The sequence below is a fragment of the Choristoneura fumiferana genome, chromosome 24, assembly GCF_025370935.1.
Source record: "Choristoneura fumiferana chromosome 24, NRCan_CFum_1, whole genome shotgun sequence".
In the NCBI taxonomy this organism is placed as follows: Eukaryota; Metazoa; Arthropoda; class Insecta; order Lepidoptera; family Tortricidae; genus Choristoneura; species Choristoneura fumiferana.
This window is the reverse complement of record NC_133495.1, coordinates 12499609-12526864: the sequence shown is the minus strand read 5'-3', so window position 1 is coordinate 12526864 and position 27256 is coordinate 12499609. Positions and strand designations below refer to the sequence as shown.

General features: G+C 39.0%; 2 protein-coding genes across 2 annotated transcripts in view; both read left to right on the top strand.

Moving 5' to 3' along the window:
• Positions 1 to 1588: 1588 nt before the first annotated feature.
• Positions 1589 to 2696, top strand: LOC141441662 (carbonyl reductase [NADPH] 1-like). The gene has a single exon (XM_074106460.1). It carries the CDS (start codon positions 1648 to 1650, stop codon positions 2497 to 2499), a length of 852 nt encoding a protein of 283 aa, XP_073962561.1. The 5' UTR covers positions 1589 to 1647; the 3' UTR covers positions 2500 to 2696.
• A 1632-nt stretch (positions 2697 to 4328) lies between these two features.
• The window catches only part of LOC141441734 (mannosylglucosyl-3-phosphoglycerate phosphatase), a 38334-nt gene continuing 15406 nt past the window's right edge, over positions 4329 to 27256 (top strand). The window contains exons 1-12 of the mRNA XM_074106567.1: positions 4329 to 4528; positions 5962 to 6101; positions 11813 to 11930; positions 15360 to 15467; positions 17677 to 17763; positions 18432 to 18598; positions 19594 to 19692; positions 20065 to 20187; positions 20791 to 20956; positions 21970 to 22148; positions 22729 to 22884; positions 26715 to 26894. Of these exons, the coding sequence (XP_073962668.1) occupies positions 5976 to 6101; positions 11813 to 11930; positions 15360 to 15467; positions 17677 to 17763; positions 18432 to 18598; positions 19594 to 19692; positions 20065 to 20187; positions 20791 to 20956; positions 21970 to 22148; positions 22729 to 22884; positions 26715 to 26894 (1509 nt within the window). The 5' untranslated portion in view covers positions 4329 to 4528; positions 5962 to 5975. The remainder of the gene's footprint in view (positions 4529 to 5961; positions 6102 to 11812; positions 11931 to 15359; positions 15468 to 17676; positions 17764 to 18431; positions 18599 to 19593; positions 19693 to 20064; positions 20188 to 20790; positions 20957 to 21969; positions 22149 to 22728; positions 22885 to 26714; positions 26895 to 27256) is intronic.

Here is a 27256-nt window from a genome sequence, read left to right as displayed (position 1 = left end):
CATCGGGGGTTATAAATTATGAGCATACCTTTCTTTTAAGACACTACGTTTATGTTAATTATATGAGGATTTTTTATCAATTATATTTCGATTGGTATCATTAAGAAAAAAAATATGGAGTGGACATAAGTAATTACTTGTTTCATTTACTTAAATGGAACATTGTGATAAGCAAAAAATTACTTTGTATGTCGGTTTTTGTTTATTTCGAAAAAAGTCGTGGTAGCCAAGGTTACCCCTGCCTCTCAAGCAGAGGACCATGGGGTCAATTGTTAGGAATTTATGCGCAAAATTACATTTGAAATTTACCATGGACTTTACGGTGAAGGAAACAATCGCTTGGAAACCTGTAGGTAGGTCTGCGAAGAAATTCAATAGCATCCTCGAGGTAAATATTTAACGCTGTCTTGGTTAAAACCTTTGTTGGTATAGAACTATAGGTAAATGGAATCTTAACAGTTTCTGCTATTTACTTATGATTAAATTTAATTACTAAACATTCAACATCCTGTCGTATCAAAAAGTAAGTAGGTATATAGCTTGATAACTTCACTGGCCGGTTTTGCTGTTACAAAGAAAAAGTCACCGTATATCAAAGCAATAAAGTCCAGTTGAAATTATTGACAGACTCTACATCGATTAGGGTCGGTATACATAGGCATACAGAATGTTTTTTTTCTCGATCGTTTCGGTCGAACGTAGGTACTTTTTAAAGCACAAATTGTTCACATTAAGAATTTTAAGAATATTGTAATAATATCCAAAATAACAAAGCTGGTGATACACGTTTAGGTCTTCAGTACTTGTTAAAAAAAAGGTACTTATTATAATAATGTATACCTAAGTAGTGCCATCCACGAAGAAGCGCGATTTTGTCAAAATTAGACATTAAAGACATTGTAATAAAAACCACGGCACGCGTCATCGTGAATGACTACCTATACCGGGTGTGGCCTGTAATATGAGCAAATAATTAAAACATAGATCATGGAGCTGAGATATGTGGTGCATAGGGGAAATTTGTGTCTGTACTCCACGGAATGCTGAGGACCTGGGTTCGATTCCCAGCGCTGGTCTCTTTTTCTGGTTTTTCTGTGCATCTATGATTCAGTTTGTATTTTGGATATGGATTTTACGGGATGACCGTAAAAGTAACAAAATTTGGAGTTGAAATAAAAAATACAAAAAGACTCCAAAAAACAATCTTAATTTAGATCATACTCGTCAAACTGAACAACATTAGTTTAGCGACTTTTAAAAACAGTTAGTTTTTTAATTTTTATTACACTTATTAAGTTTAATCGAAGAAAAAATGTAAAGCAAAATGCTTGATGTTTGTAGCGTGACAGGCGACGTCAGTTGGGTTCTAGAATGCGAAAAAAGGATGATTCAAAGACTCCATTACTTTTAAAAGTCGCTGAACTACTTAATAATGTTCAGTTTGACGAGGAGGATCTATGTTTAAATTTTTTGCTCGTATTACAGGCCACACCCGGTATGGATGGTCGGCAGATTCTTCTACGATTAGGTACGCTGCGGTTGAAATGCAGCCCGTCTGTCACGGCCTTTAGATTAAGTAAATAAACATCTTCGTGACGTGTTCATTAACATTAAAGGCGCGATCACGAAAGCACGTCAGCGCTAAAAATGGCAGAAAAAGTTGCAGTTGTTACAGGCTCGAATAAAGGCTTGGGTTTCGCTGTGGTCAAAGGACTGTGCCAAAAATTCAAAGGAATAGTATATTTAACAGCAAGAGACGAACAAAGAGGCCGAGACGCAGTAGAAAAGCTAGAAAAACTAGGCCTCAAACCTAAATTCCATGTCCTTGACGTAAGCAAAGAAGCCAGTATTAAAAAGTTTGCTGACTTTTTAAAAACGCAACACGGAGGCTTGGACGTTTTGGTGAATAATGCCGCTATTATGAAGTTGGAAAAACTTTATCCAGACTACGAAGGAGCCAAGCGGAACATTGATGTTAATTACAAAAGTTTGTTGAAGATAGAACAATATCTTTTCCCTTTGCTTAGAGATAACGCTCGAGTCGTCAACGTATCCAGCGCTTGTGGACATCTTTCAAACCTTAAAAACTCTAAGTGGCTGGAAAGACTGCAAGATCAAGATTTAAATACCGAACAAGTGAACCATTTTGTAGATGAATATCTGGACAGTGTGAAAAACGGAACGTTTAATAAAGAGGACTTCGCTGATGAAGGTAAACACGCTGAACATAGAGTCTCGAAGATTGCAGTAAACGCCTTGACAATGATACAGCAACGGAAGTACTATGACAGGAATATTTCAATCAATGCGGTGCATCCAGGACATGTGAAGACAGATATGGCGCAGGGTGGAGGGGAGCTTGAGCCTGATGAAGCTGCTAAAGTCATATTATATCTCATATTAGATGCGTCGCAAAATTTGAAGGGCACTTTCATGTGGCATGATGGCAAGTTGGTCGACTGGTATGACACTGAAGGCGATTATTATTACAAATGCTAGTAGCTCACACCATAGAAAGAATTATTTTATATGATCTGAGGCTACTAGTTTTTGAAATTAAAATAAAGAGCGATAACATTTCTTTACGTACTACTTTATTAAAATCTACTCAAGAATCTTTAGTTTTCTTTCTGCTAGCTCTTACTTAGACTTTGGCCAGCGAAAGCTGTCCACGCCTTTTTTACGAAAGTTTAATCTGGTATCATTTTTGAGACTGTCAAAATTGACATAATGAGGGCTATCCCGTATGAATTCGCCACTAGAGGCGCTAGTGTAGCGTGAGGTCTCCGAAATGTCAAATCTCATAGTTTTTGGGTGAGCTACGCGGGTTTATTTATAATTAGAATAACTTTGTGAATATTTTGCAATATCTGAAATTAATTATGGCAAATATGCGTTCCGGGGCAATGAATGTCTGTGTTTTGAGACAGTTTTGTCTTTCGGAAACCTTTGTCCTCCCTTTTTTCCGAACAAACGGGACTATGCAACACTGGCATGCTCGATATTTTTTATGGTACGGTTTTAAGGTGTATTAAATATGATTTTAATCTAAACTTGTTTTCACGCCCGTAATAACAGACTTTGAAAGCCATACTTAAAAACCTCACACAACAGTGCGCCATCTAGTGAGACAAAAACGATAGCCCTCATTGTCATTCTAACCCTCAGAGGAAGTAAACACAAAGGTGTATAGGTCAATGTTCTAACCCGGCTTAGATAATAAGTTTGATATTTCTGCTTTAAGTTTTTTTTTGTTTTTAATTCAACCTCCTACCATCCTCAAAATGGAAAATGTTATAAGATATTATGTTAGAATTAACAAGATTTCTTTTTTTAACACCTGTAAATTACTACTGGAATCTAAAGAGTTTTGCTTTGATATTTATTTTCATTTAGCCCAAGCCCTCTTGTTCTGAGAGGAGGCCTGTGCCCAGCAGTGGGACGTATACTTCTCCATATTTAAAAAAATTAAATAAAATATCTGAATTTGCCAACAATACTGCAGAATAGACATGTTTCCTCTGCCTTTTTCACCAGAAAAAGGAGCTGTCATCATTTTGACAACGTTTACGTTTACGTCAAATACACGTGATCTTTTTTTTTAATAGAGACTAGACAAAAGTATCTATTGCGTAGTAGTTTTGGTGTTATGCCCTTTTAGAATAGAATAAGCACATCATAAAAAAAAATCGAAGCGAAATTTTAACAATATCGTCTTTCTCTTCCAAACAGACTACAGAGAACGAATCAAATTATAGTCTTAGAAATATGAAATCTTGTCAATTAAAATGTTACCCCCTTATTCATAAAACTTAACAAGCCTATGTTAACTAACAAATGCTTTGTCCTTTATAACAAATACAAATGTCGAAGTGACAGATAAGGACAAACGAATTTTAGCGGCATTTTAACTAAAATAGGTTTGATTGTCGTTTATGAATAAGGGGGTTAGAAGATAAGTATATTCAATGCCAATCTGGTCAAAATTGTCCAAAATTGATGCGTCTGGACTGTACATAAATGGGCACTGACAAAGGTCATAAAATTTACCAAGGGTCTACTAAAGTGCATCATCAACTTTCACATATTACTATAATGAATGTTGATGCGCTTGAAGTCTCGAGTATAATTTAATATCTGGAAAATTTAAATAAATATCTAATTATCAACATCGTTTAAGCAGTGTACAGCGAGTGTTGTCATCCTTATTTTTTTAATTTGCCGCGGTTTGACGCCAGAATTTAGTTCGCGTGAAACGAAACGTTACTTCACTTTGACAGTTACACCTACCTATTATGCTAATTTGACTTGACAGCTGAGAGCTGACAGCTGCAGTCTGTGACATAGATATACATAATATCTCGAACACTCCTGCCTGTATTCCGTTCATGGGTGTGCTTTAACAAATATTCATCCAATTTTCAAAACAGTGAATTAAACTAACTATAACTTAAAACTGTGAATGAAATCTTCCTCAAATCAAAGCAAGAGAACTGCTATTTTACTCGACTTTCTGTCAATTTTCTAGGTAAGTGCTAACCGCATGCAATTTAAAATAACGTAGTGAATTCGCATTCTGAAGAATGGAATATACTGTTTATACGTAATAAGGTAATAGTAAACAAATTATCACAGCTGTGTTTATTTTTACACGCTTATGTTGATGATATTGAGTCGTGTGGTTATGTATTAAAATAGATTCAAGTTTAACACCTTGACCCAACTGTAGCGAAACATTGGTATTCCGACTACAGCACTGCGCAGACCTAGTTTTTTCGAAATTGGAAAGTGATGGAACAAGAACCTCTTTTTTTAAAAGTGCAGTGACATTTGTACAGTGCCAGTTATATTTGCAAAGTGAATAAAACCTTGTTGGAAGGCTGAATCAAAGTGCGCGTTGTGTCAAAAAAAAATCATAATTAATAAAAACAAAAACCAATAGGTTTTTCGTTAGCTAAACAAAATGACTGATAATACAGTAACACACAAAAATAAATTTAAAAACTATTAAAAATAGTGTACTTAGTTAATCACAATAAATAGTTTCTTATCTGAAGGTTATTCTAATTTAAAACTACTATCAATCACCCAACTGACATAGTTGTCCTATGCATAATGGTTAGGTAGGGCTAAATTTTCATGAATGAACATGACAATAAAATTATTAGAGATGCTTAATGTGTCACAGCTAAATTTTAAGTTTCAAGTACTTACATTTGCAAGGGTGAAAGCCATTAAAAAAAAAAGTACATTATTTTCAACTTACATACACATAAAAATTGTTGATTTCATGCTATGACAAGTTTTGCATTTTCATTTATTAGGTTAGGGGGCTGTTTCACCATCCATTGATTAGCGTTAACCGACGGTTAAATGTGATGCCGTCTCTGTCTATTCAAACAAAACAAATAGAGACGGCATCACACCTAACCGCCAGTTAACACTAATCAATGGATGGTGAAACAGCCCCTAGAAGAAATATAAATTATTTTCACTTAAAAATTTGCTAATTATTTGGAAGCTTGGCAAAACACTAAAAAAATACATCAAACATAGGTATCAAAAAATTGCCAGTGTATTTAACAAAAAAAAAAACTGAGTAAATAAAAAGTTCCAGTGAACACAGAATGTAATTTTGTATAATCATTAAATGAAATCAAGTTTTTTCTTCAAATTCAAATAAGACCAAACAGGATGTAGTATACTTTTCCACACGAAAAAAAAACGCAATTGCTTCAAACAAAAAAAATTAAGAAAATTTACCTCTTCTTCATAATGAGGGTTCTGTGGCACTCTAGTTGGTGTTAGTATTGTGAAGTCAGTTTGACCAATATAATAAAAAAATACACAAAATGATTGAAAAGTGAATTCGCCTGGCATCAGCATATACAGTGTGTAGTTTTCCCGTGAAGGATATTATAAGTACACATAGCATACTAAGTGGCGCGGCGATGGTTGTAGCGGCAGTCCGCGCGATGGCGTCGTTCGCTGCGCAGGCGGCGCTGCGGTCGCGCTGGTCCTCCCTGATCGAGTCCACGAGCGTGGACGTGCCGGGGGAGGTCACCGACGGAGTGCGCTCCGTCGTCGGATGGCTCAAACAGGCACGGTGTTGTTTAGCGGTGTCGCATGAGCTTCTAGGTGTTACAAATATGGTATAGATCAGATGCAGTGAAAAAGTTTTTACACCATACAGTCATAAATACTTTGACATGGTAAAACTTTTCTCAAAGGTCAAAGCTATATGTATGTGATAATGACGCCGGAGATAAACCTGCAGTCATCATGGCCTTAGTAAGAGACATGATTTTCCTTCGAGATATTGCTTACTTAAAGTTTTTTTCTAAATTTTTTTTAAACTGTCTTGGTTAGCTTAAATAATTAATTACAAACAATTCCCTGATTCAGTAAAACATTCTATAAATTGGCATAAATAAAGCATACCTACAAATAAAAGAAAATAATTCAGCAATAAAATACTGACTCAGTATACATTTTTATAGCATCACAAAAGAACACAACTAAATTGAAAATTCCACGTAAACACAGACACTAATAAAATATTAATAAAAAAACGTAAAGCTGGCAATATCTTGAAAACCATTTACTGCGGTCATATTCGGCTGGTTTCCAAAGTCATAGGTTGGTGTAACTCCCGTGTCATTGTGCCATACCTTATTTGAGACACCTGTGTAAGTGCTACGTTGGTAGGACCATAGCGTAATAATAACAACTAGTGAGGTAACTCAGCTGCCTGTACTCCGGTTATTTTAGCATTAGAAAAAAGGTATCAACAATCTTGACGAGTTTTTTTAGTGAAAAACTCTTTAAAAAATAGTATTACTTATGAAACAAAAAGAATGTATACCATAAACCCTTGCTTTATAAGGGTACGTTCAGATGACAAGCGCTTAACGCGCGTTTTGATGTATGTAGCTGTATCAAAACGCATGTTAAGCGCCTATCATCTGAAAAGTGTTTTTCAATACACGTCAAGATCGCTAACTTTCTTTCTAATGCAAAAAAAAAAGTGTAGATAGGGCACTCGGGGCTGAACTAGGGACGCTAATTCGCAAGCCCCAGCCCATCCGACTTTCAGTGCGCGCCGTGACTCGGCAAACAAAAGAGTGCGCCGACTGTTGCAATGTATTACGCTATGGTAGGATGGCTTACAGGCTTGTCTAGTGCGTGATTTTAAATCGAAAGCTATTCCATTGATGTTGTACCAATTTATTCTGTGGGTGTACCTAGTATCTTATTGCATGTTTGGCTAGTACTTATAGTATTATTATCTTTAAATTTTAATGGATAAGAGCCCTTAATTATTTAGTTTTTTTTTTCAATGTGTTCTCGTACAAAATATCGTAAAAATAAATACAAAGTAAACGTAAAAATAAATCGCCGCCCCCTGCGAACAAACGTGTAATGGCTTTTATTGTTTAATTAAGTTCTTTTAGCTATAACAGACCATCTGTATTTTTTAAAGTAAGGTATTTTAAGGCAATGTAAATGTTGAAAAGATAAATATAAAATTCGCATGAAACAAATAATATACCTATGTAACACATAGATCTCGTTTCTTTCAAAACAATAACAAACGTGTATCATCGGTACGAAGTATCTTGTACTTTGTGTAAAACTACTTTACACGTTTATTGGGCGTTTTTCCGGTAGCCGGCCCAGCACCGGCATGGCCGTGCACCTGCACCGGCGCCGGGGCACAGTATATATATAAGCTAAAGCAGTATGGAAGCTACGAACAAATCGATCGAAACGAACACACTCACACAGACGCGCGCTCTACACGGCCCCGAAGGGGGTCTCGCGGTACTGCAGTCGCGAGTGACGCGTCGAGACGAGTAATGGCCGCGTTGCGTTGTTTCAATGAGGGCTATCGTTTTTTGTCTCACTAGATGGCGCACTGTTGCGTGAGGTTTTTAAGTGTGGCTTTCAGAGTCTGTTATTACGGGCGTTAAAACAAAGTTTAGATTAAAATCATATTTAAAACAACTTAAAACCGTACCATAAAAATATCCAGCAACCACAGTGTTGCTTAGTCCCGTTTTGTTCGGAAAAAAGGGAGGACAAAAGTTTCCGAAAGACAAAACTGTCTCAAAACACAGACATTCATTGCCCCGGAACGCATAATTGTCATAATTAATTTCAGGTTATGCAAAATATTCACAAAAAAATTCTAATTATAAATAAACCCGCGTAGCTCACCCAAAAACTATGAGATTTGACATTTCGGAGACCTCACGCTACACTAGCGCCTCTAGCGGCGAATTCATTCGCGATAGCCCTCATTGCGTGCGTCAGACAATCCGCGATATTAAAACTATGCCTGGAAAATATTGTGCAGTGTACAGCTGCTTTAACACGGATCCTTCAAAACCGGGATCTTTCATTTGTCAAACTCTCCGTTTAAGTTGAAAGGTAAGAATGATTTTTACCTATCGTTCTACCAGTTTCTCAGTTGTTGTTTTTATATGTTTATGTCATATTTAATAGATTTTAATATCCAACACAATGTCAATTGTTATAAATTGAATTGAATATTTGCCGTTTTATATATAATTGATAACACGGAACTTTCAGAATAGTTATTTTTAGCTATTCGACCGTCTGAGATACAGCGGGAACTAAACAATTTTTTTTTTTAATTTTACTAAAAATAAGTGGACAACCCTAACGCTCCATTGGAGCGTAGGTATTTATCTCAAACAATATGCCTAGCTTCCATACTGCTTTAGCTTATATATATACTGTGGCCGGGGCTTCGTTTTTCCACTGCGCCGGTGTCCATGCCGGTTTACACACGCACAATCACACATACACACGGCTCCAATTCATGTACAACATGTAGTTTTGCCGGGCCGGCACCGAGTGGGAAGCTTGCTTCCCCGGCGAGGGCGCCGGTGGGTCTCAACGCGCGCAGGTAAGTGAAATAGCGAGCCATACATTTTCATACCTTTTTGCTTCCCCGGCTAATGGAAAAACGCCAATTCGTCAAATTTATTTTATTGCACTTTTTGTATTGTCCCGTGAAATATGCACGCGAATCCATTTGCTTGTGTAATAGCCTATGTTCTTCACAGTTTCCAAGTGTTAGTGTGTGATTATTTGTTTTTTCTTGCCCAATAACGTTTTGTCCCGACCCGACCCCGAGGGTAAATCGCGTAGGAAGTTAGCTGTCTATAAATAGAGTCCCGGTTGTAATCGCCCCGTTTCCTAGCCTCGTCCCAGTGTCAGGGTTGCAAACTTTATGTGCTACATAAAAACAGTGTTGCCAACTCCTAGAAGTTCGAGTCTCTAGACTCAAAATCAAAAGTCGCTAGAAAGTCGCTAAAATTAATTCCACCGGCGGGGCTACTACAAAATTCGAATTTCGTATCGTGCCGTCCCTCACTCTCGTATTAAATGACATAAGCGTCAGCTGGACGGCAACGGCAACATACGAAGTTTGAGTTTTTGTTTTAATTTGTAAGTACTTTTGTCGACTGTACTTGCATTGTCTTCCAAATTACATTTCCGTACCAAGTTTCAAGTCGATGCCATTAACCGTTGAGGAGTTTTGTCCTGCAGAGACGATCCTGGCCGGCCCACCAGGATGTCACTACCAGATTATTGTATTGTCACCACGGCTTAACCGGAATAACACCCGGTTAATTTATAACCGGCTACGAGAGATACATTTCGCACATTGATCTATCAAAATAAAATTAAAATAAATAAATATCACGGGACAATTCACACCATTTGACCTAGTCCCAAAGTAAGCTTAGCAAAGCTTGTGTTATGGGTACTAAGCAACGGATAAATATAATTATATAGATAGATACATACTTAAATACATAGTAAACACCCAAGGCCCGAGAACAAACATTCGTATTTTTCATACAAATATCTGCCCCGACACGGGAATCGAACCCGGGACCTCAAGCTTCGCATGGCATTAAGCAGTCCCTATACTACCTACGAAGTGCATAATCTTCGTAGTTTGTCCCGTAATTATTTAATACGAAAGTGAGAGGGACGGTACGATACGAACTTCCGATTTTCAAATTTCGTAGTAGCACCCCAGTGACACCCCTAGCTATGAATAGCCACACGGTGGCGCACGTCTCAAAGGATGCGAATTGGCATTAAATTGCTCGACCTTGGACAGCCCTGGCTCCATAAATGAAATGCGGCGGGAGCCCCTGTGTGCTTGTACAGTCTACTACAAAGAGACAGACAAAAATAAAGTCTATTCATTGAGAGTAATGAAATCTGAGGTTTTTTTAACTCATTTCATATTCATTACGAATGCGGCCTACTAGTTATTTTTACCGATAAAATAGATAAATAATCATCAACATAAAACTACACGCGAACATCCAACCGGTACACTTGAAGTGCGAATGGCTATATATTCGCCGCGTCCGCTCGCCCGCTCGGCCGGCGCTTGACAACAACTGCGTGCCTGCCTACATGAAAATTGCGATAATTAAACGCGTGATTTTGTCAAAATTAGACATTAATGACATTGTAATAAGAGCCACGGCACGCGTCATCGTGAATGACTACCTGGGGAGGCGAAGTAGAAGGAAGTTGAAGGGGGTCTAACTAACCTGGTTCGAATTTACCCCCCTCGCGTGCTGGATCTTGTTGGACGCTCGCTTTTCTTCCTTGATTCTTCCACCCCAGGGTGTTTTATGTAGGATTCGTATCTTAATTTGCGAAGAAAACGTCGAAGGGAGCAGGAGCTCGACCCAACGCGCCGCAGAGATGAACGAATGTGTCGGTTTCTGTGTCTACCCCCGGTTAGATCATAAAAAGTTGGATAATAGGGTAAGAAAAAGGAGACATAGTTAGTGTTTAGTATTGTAACTAAGGCACCCCATACATCCCTGTATTTTTATTATTATTATTTTTTGTATTTTTTTTCTTTAATTGTATAATATAGTTTTTAAGTATTTCATTTGTAATTATATTATTATGAAAAAAAATTACTTTCTGCCAAGTTTCTTGCGGCGCATTCTTCTTGGCAATGATGGTCTTTCCGAAAGCGCTGGTAGTTTAAAAAATGACGTGTAAAAGTGCCCATTGCGGCCTATTTACTGAATAAATCATTTGAATTTGAATTTGAGTTTGAGGGTAGAAATTTGGTGTAGTGAGGGGATGACGGTACTTGCCACTACTTGTCACCGTTGTCTAGCACCCATAGTACAAGCTTTGTATAGTTTGAGGCTAGGTCGATTGGTGTAATTTATCCCAAGATATTATTGAGAGAGAGAGAAAGAGAGAGAGAAACATTTATTTACACATATTCGATCGAGCGAGAGATTCGAGCCTATCAATTCCTTAAAGGGTCGGCAACGCACCTGTGATTCCCTCGTGTTGCGGGTGTCCATGGGCGACGGTGATCGCTCTCCATCAGGTGACCCGTCTGCTCGTTTGCCCCCTCGTTTATAAAAAAAAAAAAAAAAACATTCGATACACATAAAAATACATTAGATGGAGAGAACAAAAAAAAAACATCGAAATAGTATAAAGATGGACCCCACTCAGCATACTGTTACGGCAAGCCGCAACGCTTTGTTTTCAGTGGACCCATTTAAAAAACTAAAACATATAAAAAACATTACACACACTATGACGACACGAACGCCAGCGGAAGGAAGTTCGCAACCGGAAATAATGGCAACACTCGATCGGTTTAGCCATCTTCGAAACAGTTAAACCTCAACAAGTCAAACCAGGATTGTAGCGTAATATTTACATTAATTTCAATAATATGTGTGTATAATGATGGGTTCTCGGCTCTGCGCAGGCGTCGCTGGAGGTGCGCCAGGTGGGGCGGCGCGCGGTCAGCCAGCTGTCCGGCCGCGGCATGGACGACGTGCTCATCGTACACTTCAACGATGTCTACAACATCGAGCAGACCACCAGTGAGTGTTTTAAAGAAAGAAATAAATAGTAGATTACTGTAGAGGCCGGCAAGCCCACGTTCCGGCCGAGGCTTGTATAGTGCTTTTCTCGAACATTACATGAAATAAAATGAAAAAACAAGAAATGAAGCTGGCGGGACGCTAGTCTGGTCGCCCTGTTGTGTGGCTGCAGGCGGTGGTTGAAACAAAAGACGGTCGCATTGCCGGCCAGCGGCCGGGAAAGTTGTATGAAATCTCTTTTCAGGCCGCTAGAGTGACCGCGCGCCGGCAGGCGAGAAGCAGCGCCCGCAGCGCGGTACTTCCCAGCCTATTATTTGTAACACAACGTCAATATTTCATGTCATGTTTGAGAAAATACATTTATTTTATTCACGACACAAGGCACAGCAATATTATCAGGTACAAATAAACAATAAATAATCTTTATTCAACATACGTTTTACAATATAAACTTACGCCTAAACGGAGTAAAATAGAAGCATGACACAATGCCTGAATTAGGGTTATCCTGTATTACATGTTACATGCGTAAAAAGGACTTGCATAACTAGACAACTATGTACTGTCCATACATACAATTACAATATATAATACAATATAGTATCTACTACAATGCTGGAGCCACCAGGTCTTAGTCGGTCAGATTGGTAAAAGGCCTGATGCGGTGACCTTGGGCCATGGCAAAAGGGAAAGTGCCTTCTCTGGGACGCTACCTGCGTCAGCACTTTTGCAGCCTCGCACCTGGGTCGAACCACGAGGACCGCGGAGCTGCTGCGGAATCAGCGGCCCTTAGGAAGCGTGAGAAATATTCAGCCCTCTCCAATTACATATTTTGTTGCGCTTGCGGTGGAGACGACCGGTTGTTTGGTGCTCGAGGCTAAGTTGTTTTTTAAAGAGGTAGGACGCCGGCTGCGGATCGGGGAATTAGACTCTCGCTCCGAGTCGTTCTTGATGGCAAAGGCTATCTATCGCCGTTCAACGCGGGAACGCGGCAAGCGTGTGGCACCTTTGCGCCAGAACGATTCGAGGCGGTCTTTTTTTATAATATAAAAATTTATTTAAGTTAGCTAGTAGATTCATTATTTAGTATTTAGTAGTATCTTAGGTATATGATTGTATTTTCTATAAGTTTTATATTCTTAAATAATTTTTTTCATAATATAATACAATACAATCTTAATATCTACTAAGGTAACTTATGAAACCTTAAGAACAAGTTTCATTTTAAAATGGTAAATAATTTCTCTGTATCTTTCGTAGGTATCTTATAACTAAGAGGATGCATTCCATATGCTATTTAATCTATTCTACAGAAACAGTCCCAGAAATACATAAAATCTAGAAGTGAAGGCTTGTATTTGTCCTATATTTCGGGGGCAAATTAAATCTTTCCGTCTTTTTTTAATAGTTTCACTGCAGTATGAGAACAGTGCTTATGATAAATAATTGTCTTACTGTTAGTACCTTACAAGATCTATAAAGAAGGCCAGTGGGGTAGAGGAAAGGACGGCAAGTAGAGACTTTAAGTACTGCTCGTTGGGCTCTCAAGTGTTAATAATGACGTTTTAGTTGTGCCACCCCATGATGTAATGCAGTAAGTTATACATAATTGACATAAAGCGAAGTAGATTTGCCGGATTATTATTGAGTTCGCAATAGAGCGTAATTTTTTGAAAACAAACACTAACTTACGTATTCTGCCACATAAAGCTTCGATATGAGCCTTGAACGAGAGAGATTCATCAATTGTAACACCTACATACTTCATGTTGTTGCTAATAAATATTTTTGGACACCAGAGGGTTGGAAAAATCACGATTTTTTGCAAAAAAAACAAAAAATCATTGATTTTTTTGAAAAAAATACAAAGATACGCAAAAATACGAATAAATATGAAAGTACCTGCATTTTCGAGTTAGTGGTTCTTCTTTGTAGGCATAAAACCTCAGTTTCAATTTGGTTTCAATAAATGAGTGACAGTGACAGTTCGTTTTTTTTAATTCATAAACATGGGAACCCTGCCACAGGCGGATCTTTTAGACGGGGTGTTCTTTTTATAATTTTTAATTTTATAGTAACATGTTAGTAACATATTTTATAGCAACATTTAGTTAAGGTTTCTTAGGTTAGTTCACTCTGTTTTCTTTTTAACTGTTAATTTCATATGTTTTATGTTTATTTGCTGTGTTAATAAATCAAATTATGTATGGAACAATAAGTTTAGTATTGAATGAAATTACAAATCGACTAAGTAATTCGATTATCGCAACCAAACATGATTTTGTTTTTTTAAGATGTTCGAAATTTGAATGTGTCGCTCACCGGCACTACAATTTATTTATTATTTATTTGCCAATAAAAAAATACAGCATAATAAACATAATGCAAACAAAACATTAAGATGCACGAGTAGATAGAAGTTTCTTAATGTAATGTAAGTCATTTGCTTATCGTCTCTGAACATATTATAGGGAATTTATTTATTTATTGGATATGGATGTAGATAAAAAAGGTAACGTATACGTCAAAACAGAATTAATCAACCTCAAGCTTATCAGAACTTACAGTTCTCACCTGACCTCTGCCAACAAAACAAATTATGTTTTCGTAAACATGGGAAAAAAACTGGCAGAAAAAACTCAAAGTAGGTCGCTGTCATCTCCATGCTTCCTATATACTAGTACCTACTAAGATTCCTAAGTCATTTTGTACCGATGAAGCAGAGGTAGAAATGATAATTATGGGCCTAAAGATGATTGTGCAGCCGGTTGGGATGCCATCTATACTAATATTATAAAGAGGAAAGCTTTGGATTTTTTTTTGATGATTGTTACGAATAAACTCAAAGAAATATAAAGCGTAAAGCCAAGTAAATAAAAAACCGGCCAAGAGCGTGTCGGACACGCTCGAAATAGGGTCCGTAGCCATAATACTAATAATTCTCAAGAAAACTTAACCGTTATAGTTTTTCTTGTAAGTTTTATATACTTGCTACCATCCTGAATATTTTAAAATTTTACCACCCACCGGTTTAGATTTTAGAGGGGGGGTTTTAGCAACCCCCTAATGGTTTTAAAAGACCTATCCAACGATACCCCATACTACAAGATTGGATGAGAAAAAAAATCACCCCCACTTTACATCTATGGGAGATACTCTAAAAAATTTTTTTTAATTTTTTATTGTACCGTTTTGTCGGCATAGTTTACATATATATTCGTGCAAAATTACAGCTTTGTAGCATTGATAGTCCCTGGGCAAAGCCGCGGACGGACAGACAGACAGATATGGCGAAACTATAAGGGTTCCGTTTTTGCCATTTTGGCTACGGAACCCTAACAATGCATAAAATTGGCGATAATGATGATTTGATGATCAATATGACTCGAAGGTGTCGGGTTTTACACAGTGTATTTTTTTTTTTTGCAGAGACCGAGCCGGTGGGCGGCGCGCTGCGATTCAGCACGGCTGTCAAAGCGCTGCAACATTTGAACCCTCTCGTGCTCTTCAGTGGAGACGTCTTCTCGCCTAGCATGCGTAAGCATACAGGGTGAAACTTTCTTCTTCTTTTAGCATTCTCTTCTTCGTTTTTTAGCATTAGAAAGAAGGCGAGCAATCTTGACGTCTTTTTTTATTGAAAAACACTTGAAAAATGAGTCACAGCAAATAGTAACAATTGCCAAGACATAATGATCATTTACATCATAAGTAATAGAAATACTCTTCAAGATGGCCCTTTTTCTAATGCTAAAAAAATCGAAGTATGATGCTCGACAATATACAATACAATACAATACAAATATTCTTTATTGCACACCATAAAGCAGTAAAAATACTTATAATATAAACACTTAGATTCACGGTAGACAATAGGCGGTCTTATCTTATTAAAGCAGTAAAAATACTTATAATATAAACACTTAGATTCACGGTAGACAATAGGCGGTCCTATCTTATTAAAGCAGTAAAAATACTTATAATATAAACACTTAGATTCACGGTAGACAATAGGCGGTCTTATCTTATTAAAGCAGTAAAAATACTTATAATATAAACACTTAGATTCACGGTAGACAATAGGCGGTCTTATCTTATTAAAGCAGTAAAAATACTTATAATATAAACACTTAGATTCACGGTAGACAATAGGCGGTCTTATCTTATTAAAGCAGTAAAAATACTTATAATATAAACACTTAGATTCACGGTAGACAATAGGCGGTCTTATCTTATTAAAGCAGTAAAAATACTTATAATATAAACACTTTATTCACGGTAGACAATAGGCGGTCTTATCTTATTAAAGCAGTAAAAATACTTATAATATAAACACTTAGATTCACGGTAGACAATAGGCGGTCTTATCTTATTAAAGCAGTAAAAATACTTATAATATAAACACTTAGATTCACGGTAGACAATAGGCGGTCTTATCGCTTAAAAGCGATCTCTTCCAGACAACCATTTGGGTACAAGAAATTATATATGTTACAAAAATAGGTGGCGGAAACAGAAACAGAAAATAAAAACAAACAAAAAATCAATAACATTAAAATAAATACAAATGAAACAACTATATAAATACATACATGCAATACTATATAATGCAATTAACCCATTTGTTGAAAATAGACTTGAAAAAATTACGGTTTCCATACATTGCTCAAATTAAATCACGAAGTCAGTGTATGGAAACCGCAAATTTGATCCAACAAATTTCAACCAATGGGTCAATGCATTATTTACTATCCCGCATTAACTGAGCATGAAATACTAATTTTTGTTAACGTTCAAAGTTTCACCCTGTACATCATTTTACCCTCAAATATGTTTGAAGTAGCCAGTCACTAGCAAATAAACCGTTATTTAATATTTAGGTCACTGATAGGTTTTGGCTATTTTGACTTTTGGGACGAGGGATATAAAAAACTATTCGGAGACGCCATTTTACCGAAAAACCTATAGGGTACTTCCGGTTGTCCTAGAAACTTGAAATTAGGTATGAAGGTGAACAAATTAGCATAACCAATAAAGTAAATTTGAGAATTCAATTTTTTGTCTGTCTGTAACCAATGTAAAATGACCCCACACTACATACATTTTGCTTGGAAACAGCGCTCTGCTAACCCTGTATTTTCATAAGATACCTACAGATAGTTCAACTCAGTTGTGCGCGCGGCCCTATGTGTGGGTAAAGCGATAAGAACACGTCTTGCTCGGACGACGACTGCCGCGTCACGTGAAACTTGTATATTTACAAGCGCACGCACACATAGGGCCGCGCGCACGACTGAGTTGAACTATCTGTACCTGATTGAATTTATGTGTGTAAAAAATATTTAATAGAATAGAATAGAATAGAAGATTTATTTGCATAGAATAAGTAGTTACATCAACTGTCATTAGATGGTAATGAGACAAAAGGTTTCTTATCCTGCTATTTGTACAATTTTCTTATACTAGCATGCAAATTACATTTTCTAACACTAAAAACAACTGTACTAGAAACTATCTTGCGACAGAAAATCGCCTACACTGTAGTATATCTTTTCCAACAGTATTTGCATTAACTTTTTTTTAAATATATTCAGGGGTAGCTCCCGTATGCTTTTCGGTAGCTTGTTAATAATTTTCATACACATGGCAAAGCAATGTTTTCTATATAAAGCTGTCCTAGGAATACAAACATGGACCAGTCTTTCAGGATTCCGTTTAATTCTTGTTTCTTTAATGTTTTCGCTTTCAGTAAGCACATACACGAAAGGTGAACAAATGGTGCCTGTTCTAAACGAAATCGGTGTCCATTGTGCCGTGTTCGGGAATCACGATTTTGGTAAGTCAAGAGTGAGTTACGCTAATTTAACGTAACGTTAAGTTAATGTACCATCAGCCAAATTTGTGGTCTACCACCCTAAAGTTGATAATCGTTTGCATGTCATAAAACAATAATGCCAATAGACGTGTCTGTCAACTTGAAAGTTCGACTTCAGCGACATATTTATTTGACAGGAACTTGTTTAAAAATTGGTAGACCACTTATTTGGCTGATGGTACCATCAGCCAAATAAGGTGGTCGTCGTAAAGTCGAACTTTTAAGTTGACAAACACGTGCATTGAGATTATTGTTTTATGTCATGTAAACGATTGATTATCAACTTTAGGGTGGGAGACCACATATTTGGCTGTACAGTCACCAGCACCAATATCTGACACAACAAGCGTGCATAAATATCTGGTACAACTCTATTTAAAGGGCCGGAAGGACGTGTCAGATATTTTTGCACGCTCCGCTGTGGCAGATATGAATGCTGGTGACTGTACCACAACCACAACAATAGTCAACGTTAATCCAACAATCAAAACCCTGAATAATAATTTTTAATTGCAGAAATTCAATTAACTTTTGGAAATAGTACAAAATACAAACTTATTTTTGCTTTTTTTTTTACGGAACCTACGATACATAATCCGGCTCATACTTTAACTGTTTTTTTTTTTCAGATTTCGGCCTAGAAGTACTTTCTGGGCTCGTCGCACAGTGTAACTTCCCGTGGTTGATGTCCAATGTCATAGACAACGAAACCGGTCGGCCGCTGGGCGACGGTCGCATCACGCATGCGTTAATGTGCAACGGACACAAGATCGGACTCATCGGACTCGTCGAGCAGGTAGGACTCACTGCCATCATGATCATAGACAAAGAGACCGACCAGCATCTTAATGTCGGTCGCATCACGCACGCGGTGGTTATGCAACGTGCACAATATCGGACTCTTCGAGCAGGTAGGACTCACTGCCATCATCATCACAGCCAACGAGACCGTCCGGCCTCTAAGCGACGGTCGCATCACGCATGCGTAAATGTGCAACGGACACAAGATCGGACTCATCGGACTCGTCGAGCAGGTAGGACTCACTGCCATCATCATCACAGCCAAAGAGACCGGCCGGTCTCTAAGCGACATCACGCTTGCGTAAATGTGCAACGGACACAAGATCGGACTCATCGGACTCGTCGAGCAGGTAGGACTCACTGCCATCATCATCACAGCCAACGAGACCGTCCGGCCTCTAAGCGACGGTCGCATCACGCATGCGTTAATGTGCAACGGACACAAGATCGGACTCATCGGACTCGTCGAGCAGGTAGGACTCACTGCCATCATCATCACAGCCAACGAGACCGGCCGGTCTCTAAGCGACATCACGCTTGCGTAAATGTGCAACAGACACAAGATCGGACTCATCGGACTCGTCGAGCAGGTAGGACTCACTGCCATCATCATCACAGCCAACGAGACCGTCCGGCCTCTAAGCGACGGTCGCATCACGCATGCGTAAATGTGCAACGGACACAAGATCGGACTCATCGGACTCGTCGAGCAGGTAGGACTCATTGTCACGTCACGATGTACTTTATCGATAATTTATCGATTGCGTTTAGTATCGTGAAGTCCGTTTGCTTGCGATTGGCTCACTTTGTTTTAAACCAATCACAAGCGTGACCGGACGATATTTGCGCTAACTAGTAGATTTCTGTGTACAAACATATTCTGTGTGTATTTCCACCATTAACACTGGATTCCCCTTGTTTGTTTTATTGCGTGGGTTATAGGATTTTAACACTAGTGTACATTACTTTATCAACAGCTGTCTCTTTCAGGAATGGCTGGAGACGCTGGCAACGATAAATCCTGAGGAAGTAACTTTCATCGACTTTTTGCAAGCGGGGGCGAAACTCTCCGAACAGCTCAAACAAGAGGTATGAAGTTATATAACAAAATAAAACAGGTGTAAAGATCTAAGCCGTCACAGCTGCGGTGGCCTAGTAGTTTGACCTGTGGCTTCTCAAACAGAGGATCGTCGGTTCTAATCTGGACTCGCAACTCTATTTTTTTTCCAAACGAGCTTTACGGTGAAGGTGCGAGCGTGGGTCCGACCTCCCGACCCTCCACTTGAGAACCCATAGGTCAAACCATTTTGCTACCACGACTCGCTAGTGTTGACGCAAAACAAAAATGCTAGTAGCGTACATGCGCGCTCGTTCGAACGCTTAAAACTCGATAACCTAGGAGCCCCGCAGTGTGATGCTACTGGCCGATTTCGTCGTATGAAACACATCTATTGTTCCCAGGGTTGCGAGTACGTTATAGCTCTCACGCACATGCGCACTCCAAATGACATAAAGTTGGCGGAAGGCAATACCAACATAGATCTCATCCTCGGCGGACATGACCACGTGTATGAGGTCATAGAGGTAAGTGCAATCTAACCTTAAATACTTTTGCCCTAATTTCTTTTGTCTAAATTTTTTTCGCATAAATGTCGTTTCGCCGAATAATGTTTTGACCTAATTGTCATTGATCTTATTATTATTTAGCCAAATAAATTTAACTAAACATCTATTAAGCTATGTTCTATAGACAAGACCCAAAAGGGAAGCTAAATAAAACCGTTCAAAAAGTTTCGCATCAATATTTTTTCGCCTAAATAAGTTTTGACCTAGTTATCACTTGACCTAAACATCAGTAGCTTTAATTGTTATTAAATTTTATCAGTACTTTAATATTATAATCGAAGTGTACCTCAGTTGTTCTCTATTTTCCGTCCATCGGTTTGCATGTCTTTATACTGATTCTTTAAGTTTTCGCCGAAAATATTTTTCACAAATTATTTTTCATATTTATGGACGATTTTTCTGAAATTGTAAGTACTTTAGGATTGTTATAACATTTATTGATAAACTATAGGGTTCTACAGGATAATCCTGAAATATGTCCTAAATAGTTGACAGTTTGAGAGAAAAAAACATGCATCTTCTGACAGTATCCCGGGTATGATGATACATTGTACTCGTCAGGTAAACAACAAATACATAGTGAAGAGCGGGACAGACTTCCGGCAGTTCTCCAAGATCAGCATCAGCTTCACCGCCGACGGCACGCGCGTGGACATTGCTGACGTGCACGTGACCAGCGCGTACGCAGAAGACGCCGTGCTCAAGGCAGCCACTGACAAGTACTCTGGTTAGATCAGCGTCATCAATATTATTTGTGTATCGTTCCGTGAGTTATGAAAGACAGAAGGTTCTGGCAGAAAATCAGCGATGAAAATCATTTGATTCTTGATCTACCGTAGAACGTTCTCACAGTAAGCGTCATAATAAATTCAAAAAGCAATGCGATGTTACTATATGACTTTTTCTACGAAAAGGTTGGGTTAGGGTTCGAAAGTACTATTTTCATACACACATACATACATATAATCACGCCTCTTTCCCGTAGGGGTAGGCAGAGACCACTTCTTTCCACTTGCTACGATCCTTACATACTTGTTTCGCTTCGTCCACTTTCATTATTCCCTTCATACATGCAATACCCTGGTGTTTGCAGTTGTCCCTGATGGGCGGTGGTGATATCTTACCATCAGGAGACCCACTTGCTCGTTTGCCATTCAGTCAATAAAAAAAAAATATATAATATGCTCTTCGTTTAGGGTACTTCTTGACCTGGCCTTTTTCCAAGACGTCCCTGATTTTGGTCTCGAAACGTCCGCCTAGGTTACCCCTTCCAACACTTTCATTCACACTCGCCTCATACACTTTTTTTCGTCTATCGTTTTCATTCATTTCTCGACATGGCCAAATCATCTCAGCATACCTTTCTCAATTTTTGTCACTACATCTTCTTTCAGACCACAACGTTTCCTTATCTCACTATTTCTAACTCAAACTCAAACTCACAACATTTATTGACAAGAAAAAAGCGACAGTGGCGCCGCGTCAGTATCGCCGAGCGATAGCGGTCGTGCCATGTTTGCGCTAGCACTGCCGTGCGATCGCAGGGATCGCACGTGGTTTTGAGGTTATTTTGCATGGAATAACAACAAACTGACACCGGAGTCGCGCTGCTCGGAAGCCAATCTGCGTCAGAGCCGCTGCGACACTGACGCAGCGGCCGTTGCGATACAGCCGCTCCAGTCGGAAGTCTACCTTTGGGTGATTTGATCGGTGCTGAAAACAAAGTGGTGATGTTTCCAGCCATGATAGAAGGCAAGATGGACGAGGTTCTGGGCAAGTTCTGCGTGCCGCTGGAGGGCCGGTTCTCGTGCATCCGGCGCCAGGAGTGCAACCTGGGCAACTGGATCTGCGACGTGCTGCTCGCGGCCACCGGGGCCGACCTGGTGCTGCTCAACTCGGGGACCTTCCGCTCTGACCAGGTACGGCTTTATAACTGGCTGGGATGATGACCATAGGTGATAGGTGGTCGGACCTTGTGCGAGGTCCGCCCGGATTGCTACCACCGTCTTGCTCGCTAATCCTGCCGCGAAGCAGCAGTCCTTGCACTGTTGGGTGCGAACGTGTATTTATTTTAAAATGCACTTTCTACTCTAGCCTTTCTACTTATGGCCCAAGCCCTCTTGTTCTGAGAGGAGGCCGCTGCCCTGCAGTGGGACGAATATAGGCTGGAATGATGATGATGATTCTACTCTAGACAATAAAGTCGTTATTTCAATGAACTATTTTATTTTATATTTCCGTTCATTTTAAACTGAGTATTACCGGTTGAGGGCACAATAGAATAAAATGGCTTTGTTCGAAGGTTGGCTGTTAACGAGATCGGGACTCTTCAATAATTCCTACTATACAGTCCTGTGCACGCGACCCGCGCAGTTAGCGCTGCTCGTGCTATAGTTCAACGGGCTCCCCCCCCCCCCGCTCCGTGCAGACCGCGCGCGTCAAACACCGTAAGCCCTAAGAGACCCATCTGTGAGAAAATTGGTATAATTGTTCCCCCAGGTGCACCCGGCCGGGGACTTCACCCTGCGCGACCTGGGCTCCATAATTCCCATGCGGGACCCCATCGTCGTGGTGGAGGCTTCGGGGGCCGTCATACTGCAAGTGCTGGAGAATGCCGTCAGCCAGTACCCGAGCTTGGAGGGACGGTTTCCGCAGGTCAGAGTCAAAGTCAAAAAATCAAAACGTTTGCCGTCTGAAAGTAGGCCACAAAGGGCTCTCATGTATTTTTTTTATTCAACCAGCGTTTTCGGAAAGACCATCATTGCCAAGAGGAATGCGCCGCAAGAAACATGGCAGTCTTTTTTTTTTTAAACAGCATAGCAAAGTATTCTCAAGGTCATCAGCATTCTTAGGACGCTCACTGTTAGTCCTAGACCTCCAGCTGCTACGGCTAGAAGCGGCCTGCATCCATCGTGGCTCGCGGCATAAACCAGAGGGTCTATTGCGTGGACACTCGCAATCACAATCAAACGACAGTTTTTGTATGCGAAAATTGTTATTTTCACTGTGATCGAGAGTGTTAGAAACGTTACCCAATATACCCTCAGATCATCCGTCCATTTCGTGGGTGGGCGTATACTAACATAACTATTTCAATTTCAATTTATTGTGAAGATCATCTGTGAATTTCAACTGTTTAGCTATCACGGTGCATGAGATCCAGCCTGACAGACAGACAGACAATGGATTTTTAGCAATAGGGTCCCGATTTTGCCCTTTGAGTACGGAACCCTAAAAAGTTGAACAATCTGTGTGTGCTTTTTGTTTTTGCCGGATTTTAGCCACAACATATCAATTAAATTGCCGGATTCTGTTTACTAGTTAGGTAAGAAATAATATAATTTAGAGTCAATTATATGTTTTTATTAATATATCCCTTATTTACGAGCTAACTTATTCAACAAAAGCAATGACCAACATGTACTAAATCAATATTAAATAAAAACTATTAAATATAGTTATATTATTAGTTATTTGATAACTAACTTGTAAAATGGTTTGTTTCTGAGCACAAATTAAAAAATAATTATTTGGATATATATCTGATATATATCCAATTTATATAAAAAAAAAAACTATTTTTGATTTTTATTATAAAAAATCGGATTTTTTCGCACCCTGTGGGATCCCTTCATTCTTCTTCTTCGTTCATTGATTAACTTTATGAGACCGATATCTATGATGTCGTCTCTGTTTGCTTTGTCCGAATAATCAGAAACGGCATGACATTTATCTGTAAAATAAAATTTACCAATTAGTGGTGAGACAGACCCTATAGTACATTGTGTCTTAAGGGCGGTAAATAAGGAATTACGAACGAGAGTCTATTAGAAGCCCGAAGTCGAAGACTGAGGGCTTTAATGAGTCGATGTTCGTAATTCTAGTACCGCCCGTGCGACATACAATGTTTTCATCACATTTGCGAATAAACAAATATACTACATATTTGTAAAAGAAAAAGTAATATTAAAAAAAAATTGTCGATACCGCTAAGTGCACTCTTGGCAGCACCAGCTCCCGCGCCCTCCCCCCCCCCCCTCCGCAGCATGTGCATGGCGTGCGTGTGCAGCGCGCGCACGGAGCAGCAGCACACATGCAGTAACAACTCATTGACCGACCGCGGGCTTCATGACATGCTATTTTGCGACCTCTCAAGGCCTTCGATTGCGTGGAGCATGAGCGCTTATCCGCAAACTTCAACACTATGGACTTTCAGCTAAAGACTTAACCTGGTAAGTCTTATCTCAGCCAAAGAATTCAAAAAGTGGACATAAATAGAACGCAGTCAGTTGGCTCAGCGGTGAAGCTTGGAGTTCCACAAGGCTCCATTTGGGTCCATTTCTCTTTCTAGTATATATAAATGACCTGCCCCACTTGCTAGAACAGAAATGTAACATAGTATTGTTGCAGATGATACTTCTTTGATATTCAAAGTAAACAGGCAACAAGAAGATCCAACCCCATCAATGAGACTTTAGCAGAGGCGCTAAACTGGTTCACCGCTAACAATTATTACTAAATGCAGCTAAAACTAAGTGTATGAAATTTTCGTTGCCTAATGTGAGACAGTTTGAAACAACTATTTCCTTAAACGGAGAGAATCTGAAACTTGTGCATGAGACTGTTTTTCTTGGTCTTACGTTGGATCGTAATTTACAATGGAGCCCGCATATTTCTGGTCTTGCTGGTAGATTGAGCTCTGCCGCCTATGCTGTACGAAGAATCAGACAATTTACCAACGTTGAAACTGCCCGGCTAGTTTATTTCAGTTATTTTCACAGCATAATGTCCTATGTATGCTGATTTGGGCAAGGCAGCCGACATAGAAACTATCTTCATTCTACGAAGAGGGCAGTCCGGTCTATCTACAACCTTGGCTCCCGAGATTCACTAAGAGAACGCTTCAAGGAGATAAACATCCTCACAGTAGCTTCACAGTATATACATGATGTGATATTGTATACACACAAGAATATCGAGTCCTTTAAAAAGTGTCAGACGTACATGATATCAATACTCGTAATAAGCACAAGCTTGCCGTTCCAAAATTCCGTTTACGGAAAGTAAGCAAATCTTTTGTGGGAAACTGTGTGAGATTTTACAATAAAGTTCCTGTAGAAGCATGGAAATTGCCACACAACTCTTTTAAAGAATACATAAGAGTGCACTTCTGAAGAAAGCTTACTATAAAGTTGAGGAGTACTTAGTGATGATGCGACATGGCCTGAACTGAAAGTCGATGAAAATTAGGATGTTGATGTGTGATGATGTATTCGTGTTTGTGTATGTGTGTGTGTTTATGTCGGTGTATAAATAAGTGTTGTGAAGTGTGACTTGGCAGTGTCCCGGCGCACTTTCGTGTCTAGTTTCTGGTTCTGTTGCCGTTGTCCACGTTGCAGAATTTAATTTAAAAATATTTATTGGTTTGACATTTGGAGACCTTATACATCTCCATTTCTTTATTTTAATAATTTTAAGTTTTTGAATTGGAGGCTTTTTACACCTCTGAAGATTGTATAATTTGGTTAATTAAATAGTTTACTTTGACATTCAGAGACTATATACATCTCTGAATTATTTAGATTAGGAATTTTATTTATTGTTAACTCAGGGACTTTCTACATCCCCTTGCTATATAGTAATTTATTATTAACTCAGGACTCATACATCCCTTGCTATATTTAAGGCTGTATATTGTTAAGCTTATGGATTTTAAACGTGTATATTTTTAGTTTAATTTCTAGTCACAGGCCCGCGACGTCGAAGCTCCAAGACGATCCCATAGAGCTTATGGGAACGGAGCAATACCATGCACTCGGTACCGCTCTGCTTTCAGAGCATGACATGAGTTCGTGTGAGCTAACTTTGGGGGCGGCAGACGTGAGCTTGCCTCGGAATCCAAAAGTTTAATGGTTACTTGACTGAAATGTAAATTTCAGAATTAAATTATTATTATTATAATTTTTTTTTTTTTTTAATTTATGACGGTGGAGCATTCTACACTTCACTGAACGTAGATTATAGTTAGAGTTTAGTTTTGTAACTAAGGACCCATACATCCCTGTATTATTATTATTATTATTTGTATTTTCTTTTATTTCATTGTATACTGTAGTTTTTAAGTATTTTATTTGTAATTATTTATGTTGAAAAATGACTTTCTGCCAAGTTTCTTGCGGCGCATTCTTCTTGGCAATGATGGTCTTTCCGAAAGCGCTGGTAGTTTTAAAAAAATGACGTGTAAAAGTGCCCATTGCGGCCTATTTACTGAATAAATGATTTTGATTTTGATTTTTTGATTTTTGATGAAATTAGTACTGGCAATAACTCATTTACCGACCACGGGTTTCATGACAAGCACATTAAGGTCGAGGGTTTTATTTGGGGGGTTGCAACCAAGGTAGCCTGCACGTTACGACACAGTTTACGAGCAAGTGTGATGGAAAATATGTAATTAGTAAGTTATCAAGTAATGTATGGTACAGGTGGCAGGCGTTTCGTTCGGGTTCGACCCGAGCAAGCCGGCGGGGGCGCGCGTGGCGCGGCAGCTCGTCAAGGTCGGCGACGAGTACCTGCAGAGGGAACTGACCTACAGGCTCGCGGTCAAGCAGTACCTTTACAACGGGAACGACGGGTTCAGCATGCTGCCCGCTTGTAGGGTGCTGGTCAGTATATGCACTTGTAATCTAGGAAAAATACAGTTGGATGAGGCGTTGTATTGTACTATGTAGTTTTTTAGCCGACTATTCGACGGAGGGTTCTTCTACATACATGGAGTTTTAATTTGATCACCGATAAAAATGACTTAACCTGGCCAGGCCAAGGCTAGGCCATCCAAAGTATATATTAAAACAGCTACTAGCTTTAAAATTGACGTTATAATAATATAATAAAAAGAAATGCTTAGAGCGTTTAGAATTTGTATATAATAATATGAAGCCTAGTCCTAGAATATAAATTTATGTTATGTTGGGTTATTTGCCATGCCCTTGCAGGGTGTCACATGTGTACTACTTATTTATATTAT

What these genes read in the sequence shown, in the direction of transcription:
- LOC141441662 (XM_074106460.1), top strand. Translation starts at nt 1,648, where the DNA reads ATGGCAGAAAAAGTTGCAGTTGTTACAGGCTCGAATAAAGGCTTGGGT.